Source organism: Manis pentadactyla, chromosome 4 (assembly GCF_030020395.1).
Source record: "Manis pentadactyla isolate mManPen7 chromosome 4, mManPen7.hap1, whole genome shotgun sequence".
NCBI classification, from domain to species: domain Eukaryota; kingdom Metazoa; phylum Chordata; class Mammalia; order Pholidota; family Manidae; genus Manis; species Manis pentadactyla.
Genome location: NC_080022.1, coordinates 80473407 through 80485981, shown reverse-complemented (window position 1 = coordinate 80485981; position 12575 = coordinate 80473407). Strand labels below are relative to the sequence as shown.

General features: G+C 36.4%; 1 protein-coding gene across 5 annotated transcripts in view; it reads left to right on the top strand.

The window, feature by feature from the left end:
- The window catches only part of BCAR3 (BCAR3 adaptor protein, NSP family member), a 114438-nt gene extending 103429 nt beyond the window's left edge, over nucleotides 1–11009 (top strand). For 3 of the 5 annotated variants that reach the window (XM_036906519.2, XM_036906518.2, XM_036906521.2), the window contains 3 exons: nucleotides 181–292; nucleotides 7097–7327; nucleotides 10403–11009. In XM_036906519.2, the coding sequence (XP_036762414.2) occupies nucleotides 181–292; nucleotides 7097–7327; nucleotides 10403–10581 (522 nt within the window). In that variant the 3' untranslated portion in view covers nucleotides 10582–11009. The remainder of the gene's footprint in view (nucleotides 1–180; nucleotides 293–7096; nucleotides 7328–10402) is intronic. The other 2 variants (XM_036906520.2, XM_036906522.2) reach the window with 1 other exon arrangement.
- Nucleotides 11010–12575: the final 1566 nt, after the last annotated feature.

Sequence of the window (12575 nt, the reverse complement as noted above, 5' to 3'; positions counted from 1 at the left end):
ACACACACACACACACACACGACTGATGAGCTGTCCTGTCTCTGCAGCAGGCCTTAGAGCAATGCAGAAGAAAGGCAGGTTGGGGGATTAGCTTTTCTCTGTACACTCCTTTCAATTGCTTTGACCTTTGTATTTTCAAAAGTGCCTTTTCCAAAATGATAACACTTTTCTTTCTTCCAGATCACAAGGTTAGAGAAAACGTGGACCACCCTGAGGCACCAGTACACCCAAACGGCCATCCTGTATGAGAAGCAGCTGAAGCCATTCAGTAAAGTCCTGCACGAAGGCAGAGGTGAGCACACAGGGTCAGCACACATGGGCGTGGTGCTGCCTGTTGGTGTCTGTAAGGCTGTTTGGTGGACTCTGCCCTGATGACTGAAGCAGTTAGCAGGGCATAGACCCTGAGTTATCTGCAGGCTCATTGATAGGTCATCACAGCTTTTATCAGATGACAGCATCTCTTATAGAAGGTCTGCAGTTGCTAGAATAGTCTCCTTGTTCTGTGCTTTACTTTTTTAAATAGAGGTATAATATGTATAATATTAGTTTCAAGTGTACAATGTGATGATTCAATATTGGTATATATTGCAAAGTGATCACCATAATAAGTCCAGTTAATAACATTCATCACCGTTCATAGTTAAAAAATTTTCCTCATGATGATAATTTTTAAGATCCACTCTTCTAGCTACTTTCAAATGTGTAGTATTAATAACTATAGTCACAACACTGTACATTACACCCCATGACTTACTCATTTTCTAACTGGGAATTTGTACCTTTTTGATCCCCTTCACCCATTTCACCTACCCCCACCCCTCCCACCTCAGGCAACCACCAATCTGTTCTCTATATACAAGAGCTTAGTTTTTGTTTTTTTGTGTATTTTTATTTTTGTTTTTGCAGATTCAACATATAAATGAGATCATATGATATTTACCTTTTTGTCTGACTTATTTCCTTAGCACAATGCCCTCAAGGTCCATACATGTTATTGCAAATGGCAGGATTTCATTTTTTTATGGCTAAATATATAGTGTATATAATATATATACACATATACATATATATCATACATATATATACACACACACACACACACACACACACACACACACATAACATGTTTTCTTTATCCAGTTATCCATTGACGGATATTTTAGCTTGTTTCTGTAGCTTGGATATTATAAACAGTGGTGCAGTGAACATGGGGATGCAGATAGCTTTTTGAGAATTTTCATTTTCTTCAGATAAATACCCAGAAGTGGAATTGCTACTATCATATGGTATTTCTATTTTAGTTTTTTGAGGTATCTCCATGCTGTTCTCCATAGTGGGTGTACCAGTTTACATTCCCTTTCCCTGCACATCCTCACTAACACTTGTTATTTCTTGTCTTTTTTGATACTAGCCATCCCAATAGGTGTAAGGTGATATCTCACTGTGGTTTTGATTTGCATTTTCCTGATGTTCAGTTCAGCACCTTTTCATGTGCTTGTTGGCCATCTGTATGTCTTCTTTGGAGAAATGTCTATTGAGATCCTCTGCCCATTTTTTAATGGGATTGGATTTTTTTCTTCCATAGAGTACATGAGTTCTTTATGTATTTTGGATGTTAACCCCTTATCAGATACATGATTTACAAATATTCAGTAGGTTGCCTTTTCATTTTGTTAATGTTTCCTTTGCTGTGCAGCTTTATAGTTTGATGTAGTCCCACTTGTTTATATTTTTTGCCTTTGCTTTTGGTGTAAGATCCAGAAAATCATCACCAAGACCAATGTCAAAGAGCCTACCATCTATATTTTCTGCTAGGAGTTTCATGGTCTCAGGTGTTACACTCAAGTTTTTAATCCATTTTGAGTTGATTTTTTTGTGCATGATGTGTAGGACAGTGGTCCAGCTTCATGTGGCTGGCCAGTTTTCCCAATACCATTTATTGAGGATACTGTCCTTTTGCCATTATATATTCTTGGCTCCTTTGTTGTGAATTGATCATATTATGTGTGTATTTATTTCTGGGCTCTCTATTCTGTTCTGTTGGTGTACTGACTGTTTTTGTCAGTACCATTCTGTTTTGATTACTATAGCTTTGTAATATAGTTTGAAATCAGGAAGTATATCTAAAGCTTTGATCTTCTTTCTCAAGATTGTTTTGGCTATTTGGAGTCTTGTGGTTCCATACAAATTTTTGGATTGTTTGTTCTATTTCTGTGAAAAATGCCACTGAAATTTGATAAGGATTGCATTGGATCTGTAGATTGCTTTGGATAATATGGCCATTTTCACAATATTAATTCTTCCAGTCTATGAGTATGAAATATCTTTCCATTTGTCTTTTTCCATTTCTTTCATCAGTGTCTTACAGTTTTCAGTGTACAGGTCTTTCACTTTGAATTTATCCCTTGGTATTTTATTCTTTTTGATGCAATTGTAAATGGAATTGTTTTTATTTATCTGATAGTTTGTTATTAATGTATAGAAATGCAACCAATCTCTCTATATATTGATTCTGAATTCATTTATTCTAACAGTTTTTGGACTTTTTAGTTTTCTACATATAATATCATGTGATTTGCAAATAGTGACTCTTTTACTATTTCCTTTCCAACATAGATGCTTTTCTTTTTCTTGCCCAATTGCACTGTCTAGGACATACTATGCTGAATAAAAGTAGCAAGAGTGGACATCCTTGTTCCTGATCTTAGAGGAAAAGCTTTCAGCTTTTTACCATTGAATGTGATGGAGCTGTGGGCTTGAGATATATGGCCTTTATTATGTTAAGGTACATTCCCTCTATACCATCTCTTGAGTTTTTATAGTTGGATGTTGAACTTTGTCAAAAGCTTTTTCTCTATCTGTTGAGTTTATATGATTTTTATTCATTTTGTTAATGTGGTGTATCATATTGATTTGCAGATGTTAAACTATCCTTGTGTCCCTGAAATTAATCCCACTTGATCCTAGTGTGTGATCCTTTTAACATATTGTTGAATGCAGTTTGCTAACATATTGTTAGGATTTTTACATCTATGCTTACCCAGGATACTGGCCTGTAATTTTCTTTTCTTGTTGCATCCCTATCTGGTTTTGTTATCAGGGTAATGGTGGTAATGAGTTTGGAAGTGTTTCCTCCTCTTCTATTTTTTGGAAGAGTTTAAGGATTGGTATTAATTTACTTCGGTAGAATTTACCAGTGAAGCCACCTGGTGTTTGTTGGGAGATTTTTTAAATTATGAATTCAGTCTTTCCACTAGTAACCCATCTGTTCAAGTTTTCTGTATCTTCATTATTCAGTCTTGTTAGGCAGTGTGTTTCTAGAAAATTATCAATTTCTTCTAGGTTGTCCAATTTGTTGGCATGTAAGTGGTCTCTGTTTATTTCCACTCTGTTATTCCTTCCTTCTACTAACTTTGAGGTTCATTTGTGCTTCTTCTAATTCTTTGAGGTGTAGAATTAGATTGAGATTTTTCTTGTTTACTGATGTAGGTATTTATCACTCTGAACTTCCTTCTTAGAACTGCTTTTGCCACGTGCCATAAGTTTTGGTATGTTGTGTTTCCATTTATATTTGTCTCAAAGTATTTTTAAAATTTCTCTTTTCTTTTTTGACTCATTGGTTGTTCAGCAGCATATTGTTTAATCTCCATATATTTTTGAATTTTCCACATTTCTTCTTCTGATTTCTAGTTTCATACCATTGTGGTTGAGAAGATGCATGTCCCATGTGTACTTGAGAAGAGCGTGTATTCTGTCGCTTTCATTGGAATATTCTATATATATATCTGTTTAGTCCATCTGGTCTAACATTTAAGGCCAATGATTTCTTACTGATTTTCTGTCTGGATGATCTATCTGTTGATGTAGGTACATTACTAAAGACACCTATTATTATTGTATTGCTCTTTATTTCTCCCTTTGTGTCTGTTTATATTTGCTTTATATATTTAGGTGCTCTTATGTTAGGTACATAAATCTTTACAAATACTACATCCCCTTGTTGGATTGGTTCTTTATCATGATGTAATGCCCTTTTATAACAATCTTTGTTTTAAAGTCTATTTTGTCTGCTGTAACTACTCTAGTTTTCTTTTAGTTTCCATTTGCACAGAATATCTTTTTTCTATTCCTTCACTTTCACCCTATGTGTGTCCTTACTTCTGAAGTGAGTCTCTTGGAGGCACCATAAAGATGAGTCTTGTCTTTTATCCATTCAGCCATTGTATGTCTTAATTGGAGAATTTAGTGCTTTTATATTTAAAGGAATTATGCTAGGTGTACTTACTGCCATTTTTAAAATTTCACTGTTTTCTGTTTTGTAGTTCTTTCTTCTCTTGCTCACTTCTTTTGTTGTTTAGTAACTTTCTTTGGTAGTATGTTTAGATTCCTTTCTCTTTCTCTTTTGTGTATCTAGTATAGATTTTTGTTTTGTTGGTACTGTGAGATTTATATGTAACAACTTATAACAGTCTATTTTAAGTTGATATCAACTTAAATTTGAATGCATTCTAAAGCTTTGCATTTTTAGTACCCCCATGTTTTGTTTTTGATGTCATATTTTACATCTTTTTATCCTGTATATCCCTTATTGTAGTTATTTTTACTACTCATCTTTTAAAAACTTCATACAAGCTCTGTGATTATCCACCTTTACTGTATATTTACCTTAACCAGTAAGATTTGTACTTGTATATGTTTTCTTATTACTAACTATCACCCTTTCTGTTAAGTTTAAAGAGTCCCCATTAACAATTCTTGTATGGCTGGTTTAGTGGTGAACTCCTTTAGCTTTTGTTTGCCTGAAAAACTCTCCTTCAGTTTTGAATGGTAACTTTGCTAGACAGAGAATTCTTCTTGGAAATATTTTTGTTTTAGCTTTTTTGAATATACATGCAGGTTGCTTCTGACCTACAAAGTTTCTGCTGAAAAACCTGTTAGTCTTATGGGGGTTCCCTTGGACATTACAAGTTGTTTTTCTTGCACTGCTTTTATGATTTTTTTCCTTGTCTTTAACTTTTGGCATTTTAATTATAATGTGTCTTACTGTGGATCTCTTTGGGTTCATCTTATTTGAAACTCTGTGGGCTTCCTAGATCTGGATATCAGTTTCCCTCCCCAGATTTGGTAAGTTTTCAGCTATCGTTTCTTCAAATAAAGTTTTCTGAACTTTCTCTTCTTCTGGAATCCCTATAATGTGTATGTTAGTCCACTTGATGTCCCATAAGTCGTTTAAACTGTCTTCACTTTTTTCATTTTTTTTTCTTTTTTCTGCTGAGTTTCATTGCCCTATCCTCCAAGTTCACTGATCCTTTCTTCTGCTTCATCTGGTCTTTTGAATCCATTTCAAGTGTTTTCCAGTTCAAGTACTGTATTCTTTTGCTCTGACTTCTATTTAGCACTTTCTTGTATTTCTTATTTTGTTGACGTTCTGTGTTCAATCCCAATTTTTCTCCCAAGTTCAGTGAGCACCTTTGTGACCATTACCTTGAACTCTATCAAGTCAATTATCTGCTTCATGAAGGATTTTTTTTCTGAGGATTTATCCTGTTCTTTCATTTGGAATATATTCCATTTCTTCCTTTTGCTTGATTCTCTGTTGGTTTCTATGCATTAGTTAAAACAGCCACTTCTCCCAGTCTTGAAGGAGTGGCCTCATGTAGGAGATGAACCTTACATTCAACCTTGCCCTAGCTCTTGGTTGCCTCTCAAACCTTTATAATCATCCAAGCAGCCAATTTTTAATGCCTCCCAGTAGTTGATGATATGCAAAGACTTGTCCATGTCCCAAAGAGGATCTCAGTCAACAGCTAGATTCAGACTGATTGAAGCCTAGACCCTAGGCATCAGCTTTTAAAAGAGTGTGCAAAGATATATAGTGCTGTAGGACCCGCCAGCCACCAGTGTGTGGTTGTTTTCTGGGTGACAGTTGTAAAAATCAGGGCTCCAAACGAGTGTATTAACCCCTTTCTGGGAGATACTAGTAAGCTGTACTGAGTCAGGTGGAGTCTGGAAAGATGGCTTTCCCTAGCCTTTGTTCCCTGAAAGCACCTCCATAGGCCCCTAGCTGTGTGTCAAGCCTGAAGCCTGCCCCTCAGGCCAAAGCTCTTGGACCAGCAACTAGCCTCTTTCAAAGAAAGAATGGGGGTGGGGAGGTTCAGTTGCTGTCTATGCAGTACCCCAGTGGTGGTGGCCAAGAACTGTCTCTCCGTTGTTACAGTCCTGTGGGATACAGGATCGCAAGTCCCTCTGGTCTCCAGAGCCAGGTGATCAAACGGTACACCCAGGGCAGCAGATGTGCGTAAAAGCTTCCCTCTAGGAGATAGTGCCCTCTGGAATGAGGCAGGGGGAGAGGTACAGATGGTGGCCTCTGGCTAGAGTGAAGATGGCACCTGTCAGCTGGAATGAGGGGAGAGAGAGCATATAGATATCATCTGTAAGGGAAAAGGAAAGGAAAAAAAAAATTCCTAACTTAAAAAAAAAATGGCATTCATGAGGCGGAGAGAAAATGCAAAAATGTAGTGAGTGCAAAAATGTGTACTAAATTAGATGCCTGGTCCTTTGGCCAACACTTTAAGATTAGCAAAAAAAAAAATGAGTCTTAATTCAGGTAAAGTCTGGACACCTTTCAGTCAGCTTCTGTGAACACTGGGGCATGTGAGTCTGAGTACAGAAGCCCTGCAAGAGCTGTTTCTCAGACCATTATAGCCCCATGGATCTCATGGACACGAGCACTATTGGTTTTTAAAACTAGATGTTTTGTGGGCTCATCACTCCGGTGCAGGTCTTACAAGTTTGGGTGTCTGGTGTGGGATTCCAGCTCTTTGCTCCTCAGGCAGAAGCTCCAGGTTTTTAGTTCCTAGGTACTGAGTTTCTGGCAAGAGTGTTCTAGCCTTTCCTACCACTTCAATAAGCCCCTCCTCTTGTTTGCCTGATGCATAGGAGGGGCATAAACAGGTTTTAGGATTTTTCTGTTTTTTCCCAAAGGAAGTTGTTCTATATTTAGCAGCAGATTTGGTTTATCTGTGGGAGTAGGTGAGTCCAGGATTCTCCAACATCACTATCTGTGCTGAACTGAAAAGAAATATGATATGGGAAGTTTTACCCCTTGTTTCAGAGTCCACATGTGTTCTGCCAAACAATGTATCAGTCCCACTGCTGATGCCTCTTGTGACCTTGATGGAACGCCAAGCTGTCACTTTTGAAGGAACTGACATGTGGGAAAAAAATGATGAAAGCTGTGAGATTATGCTGAACCATCTGACAACAGCCCGACTCATGGCAGAGGCTGCAAACAGTTACCAGTTAAATGCCGAGAGGATTCTAGAAGGTAAGTGCTGTTTTTTTATAAGCTGCTCTCTACTCTGTGTAGTAATTGGATTGAAGGAATTGAGAATGGATGCTCTCAATTAGAAAGATTAAGGCATGGGAATTCCATTTCCTGTATGATTGATCAATACTTCCTATTAATGACTTAAGGACCCTGTTCCTCCCTTCTTTTTATGTGTTCTGTTGTGTCAGTGATACAGAATAGACAGAAAAGATCAAGAATTGGTCAGCTGGCCTACCATTAGTACCTCTAATCATCACTATTAGAAAAGGTGATGGGACAACAGGAGTTGGAGTTCTATTTTATTTGACTTCATCTATCTTTATTCCTATTTCTTCCCATTCATACTGGGAAGTAAGCTCCCCTGCTCTAGAGGGTCCAGCACAAGCAAAGGTATTGAGAACTTGAAAAAAAAATACAAACCACAAGTACTTAGGTTTTTATTACTGTAAAGTGTGTCTTAAAGAATGGCCAACTAAGCTGAAGGAGGTCAATACAGTAGAAGGCCTTCCATGCACAACTGTGGCTGAGGAAGAGCCAGTGAAGGGTTTTAAATATGGGATGGTTGTCATATATGGTCAGTTATGTTTTAAATCTGGCGTCTGTGTGGAGGAAAGCTGAAAAGTTGAAAGCTTACAACTACAAGAATGAAGGCTTTACCAAAGCAGTTGTCACAGAGGGCTATATTCTCTTCCTCACTATATAATTTAAAACATTTTTCGAGGGCCCACAGATTGATCCACAAAGAACAAACTATATGAAATAAAACAGGCCTCTTCTGCCCCATACTAATAAAAAGTTGTTGCTTTAGAACAACTTTTTAGTCTAAAACTAAATAATTTGCACTGTAATTGCTGTAGGTTAACCACATACCTGTTTCATCTTTGTCCGCAGAATGTTCTACAGGGTCAGGAGTGTAGGATTCAAACCATAAGAGCATGTAATTCAACTCACCAGATATTAGAATGCCTGCTTATATCCAAAGGCTATAAATATATTACATTGGATATTGCCTAAAATATATTGAGATGGATTTTGAGAAAAGTGTGCTTTAGGCTGTTGCTCTATAGAGCAAACCACTTTAAAAGTATCTGATGGTACTTCTCAGTTAATCCTGCTACAGGTTATATAGTAAGTTTCCATTGCTGGAAGTGACTGTGAACCCATAAGGGCAGAGATTTGCTTACCAACATATCCCCAGCAGTTACCCACAGTAGGGGCTCAAAGCATGTTATGAATGTATGCAATGAATGTATGCGAGTCATCATTTGGTCTCTGGTTAGTTGCCTGTCAAAGATACATGGAAGGATGGACTAGAAGGCTTTTCTTGTACTACCAAGATCCTGTTATCTAGATGGTGGGATATATTGATAGGGCAGACTCCTCCAGCACTAATCAAGGATGAGAAGAATCACACGGCCCCTGTGACTCTTTGGCTGGAGGTTTTGTCCACTCTACCTGAAGTAAACCAGATTTCTCTTATACAGAAGAGAGTGTCAAGAAACAGGTCCACATATATGACTAGTTTATTTTTGACCAAGGTGCCGAAGTAATTCATTGGAATGAACAGTCTTTTCGACAAATGGTGCTGGAACTATTGGATATCATATGCAAAAAAAAAAAAAAAATCTTTACCTCATACTGTACAAAATAATTAATCCAAAATGGATCACACACCTAAAATGTAAGAGCTGAAAGATAAAGCTTCTATAAGAAAACAGGAGAAGTTTTTGTGCCCTTGAGTTAGGCGAGGGTATCTTAGGACACAAAAAGCATGAATTAAAACAGAAAACATTGATAAATCAAATTTAAAGTTTTCCTCCACTAAGAAAGTGAAAAGGAAAGCCACAGATTAGAAGAAAATACTTATTAAACTTTGAACTGATAAAAGATTTATAGCTAGCATACAAAAAAAAAACTGTTACAATTCAGTGAGAAGATAAAATTGGTACAAATGATTTGAATAAATAACTATTTGGAAAGATGTTCAAAGCATTAACCCACAATGAAATACTACCACATACTATCTAATTTTAAAAGAACATTAATACTAAGATTTGGCAGAATGTGGAGAAACTGAAATCTTCATATGTTGCTAGTGAGAATATAAAAAGGTACATTTTAGAAGTTTGATAGTTTTTAAAAGTACATGTGTATTTACCACATGACCCAGTAATCTGTCTCCTAGAGAAATGAAAACTTACACGTCCACACAGACATGTTCACATCATTCCTTAGAGCCAGAAACTAGAAACAATCCAAATATCCATCAGTTGGTGAATAAACAAAATGTGGCATGTCCATCTAACTTAATACTACTCAGCAATAAAAAGAAATGAGTTATTGATAACACACAATATGGAATAATCTCAAGCATGCTAACTGAAAGAGAGCAGACATTTAAAAGTCCATATTATAGGTGAATGTAGTAACCACATTGTTTTTCATTTGAAACATTCATAAGAGTGTATATCAATAATACCTTAACAACAAAAAAAGTCCATATTATATGACTCCACTTACATAAGTTTCTAGAAACGGCAAAATAACAACAAAAAGATCAGTGGTTGCTGGGGTCTGGGTGCGGACACAGAGGATTGACTGCAAACAGATCCTAGGGAACTTCCAGGGTGATGAGAGTGTTCTGAAATTGGTGGTAATGGCTGTGCAACTGCCTAAGTTTCCTATTCTAAATCAAACTGTGCAGTTAATATAGGTCAATCAACACGTAAGTTATACATCAATAAAGCTGTTTAAAAAAACAAAAGCAATATACTTTGAACACTACTTCCCACAGTCCTACAGCCCACAGTGGGTTGTGCACACAAATTTTATTCTATCACGTTTTAGTAAGTTTACATGCTGTTTCTTCTCTGTAGGTGTTTAGGGCCTAGAGGATGTGGCTCTGCTCATCCCTATATAGAAAAGATCCTTTAATTTTCCTTGGAGCCATTTTTTAAAGTTTTGAGAAACAATGAAGTTCATTTTGATCCCTCTTTAAAATAAGCAAGTTACCAGTTTATGTTCAACACTATGTTTTAGGCAGAACTGACGTAACATCTTCCTTTGTTTCAGGTTTTCAACCTGATGAAGAAATGAGTGAAATCTTCAAGACAGAATTTCAAATGCGACTGCTATGGGGCAGCAAAGGCGCCCAAGTGAATCAGATAGAAAGATATGAGAAATTCAACCAGATTTTAACTGCCCTCTCACGTAAACTGGAACCTCCTCCTGTAAAGCAGGCAGAGCTTTGATAATTCTTCAGAGAACCTTAGGATATTACTCTAAGCTTTTCTAGTTTCTTCTTTGGGAAAGCTTATTTGATAAAGTAATAATGTACAAATCTGACAATATACCAGCTTTTATTATCCACAGGATATTAAACCTGTAAATTGCACAGAGCACACTTATTTATGGTTTAAAATTACTACTGATTTTAAAACAAATGATAATTTATTAGTAACTGTCGCTAATGTTGATAAGCAAATTTTAAGAGACCTAGCTATGTTGGTTGCATTCTACTACCAAGGTATTTGACCTTTTAGTTTTAATTTCATGTCAGATAAGTATAAGTGTAAATAGGAAAGAGTTTAAAAAACATTTCAGAAGGTATCAGTTGTATGATAATCTTTAAATATGAAAAATGTAAATAGTCATGAAAATATATCTTTTTGTGAAACAACTGTATCCTGTGTCTTTATATTAAAAGCTTCTAGTCCAATAATCCTACCTTCCTGAAACACCGTCTTCTTTCCTAGCTGCTGTTTCCTGGTAGGAAACCAAAATTAGAGTGGTAGGGAAAATTTTAAATTTCTGGCTTAGGAGACAGACTGAATAGTAATATAAGGTTGAGCCAGCTCCAGAAAACCTAAGTTTAAACTGAAGCTGTGGTGCTTGCTAGCACCTGGGTCTTAGTCCGTTTAAGCACAGGACCTGGTTTGAGTGCGCCCACATTAGTTGTATATTTCATGACATCACAATGTGTTTGTAAATAATTGACTTACCTTTTCCTCTAGCTGATAACTGAGTTTTCTAGGTTTCTGTTCTAAATTTTCAACTTCTCAAGTGATACTTTCTAGTTTATCAGTATCCCTTCTCAAATTTTTTCTATTATAGCAAATTTGTAATTCAAGATTTTAAAGTAAAATAATAAAGTTCTATTACTCTGCCACCAACAGTCAAACACTTACCACTTTGCTTTTTCTTCCTGTCTTCTAAATAATTTTGGGACTATACAGAATAGTTTCGTATCCAACTTCTCTCAAGTAAGTTGTAAAAATTTCTCCATAATGTTAGCCTTTGAAAAAATAAGATCTATTGGTTATAGAAGTTACACTATAATTTAACCATTGTCCTATGAAACTATGAGCCTTTTAATGTAGTCAATTTAATATGATGGAAATATTACTTTCAAATTGTTGTCTGTATTTTTAATAATGAGTCATTATTTTGAGGCCCCCTCTCATTTTTTTTTAAAGGAGCCACCACACTATTGTTTTTTGGCCAAAAAAACCATAGCATACTTCTACTTCTGGCAATATGGTAAGATGCTTTTAGAAAGCCCTCCCACTATAAATACTACTTAATCAATAAATTTTAATAAACATATCTTCTAATGCACTGTTAAGCTTGAAAGGGAAATCCCCAAAGAACAACTCTTCCCACCTGTCCCACTTCACCCACTAAAAGGTAGTTTATCAACTCTGTAAGAGAACTTAACCTAGATGGCCCTAGAAGCAAATACATCAGCTCAGTGAATGAGACAGTCTTGGGGGAGCTGAACATGAAATGCCTTTAATAAGTAGAGATCCTTAAAGGGCCCCTATTAATAGGGTGGAAAAACATCCATCTCCCAGCAAAAAGAGGTTACCAGGAAAGTGGCCAGTCTAACTCACAGCTACAAGGAAAAAAGATTGTAATGATAATGGCCTTTGGCAATGATTTGCAACTACAAGCCTGCCCTCAAATAGATCTAGAGTAAAATTTATAAAACCCAAAAGCAAGAAATTGATTTACAATGGTCCCAGGTTGGTGGCATCCCTGCAGCTTGACAGACATAAACCCTATCAGAAGGAAAGCATCCAGTACTGACATAGATCAAAGTAAATAAGTGAAAAAACCGTATGTATATCTCAAACACAAGCAGAAGCAATACCATATGAATAAAATGTGCTGGGGAAAAAAAAAGAGATTTAGAACCCAATGTCTCCGAATACCGGAATTATTTTGAATGCAAAGCAATCACATG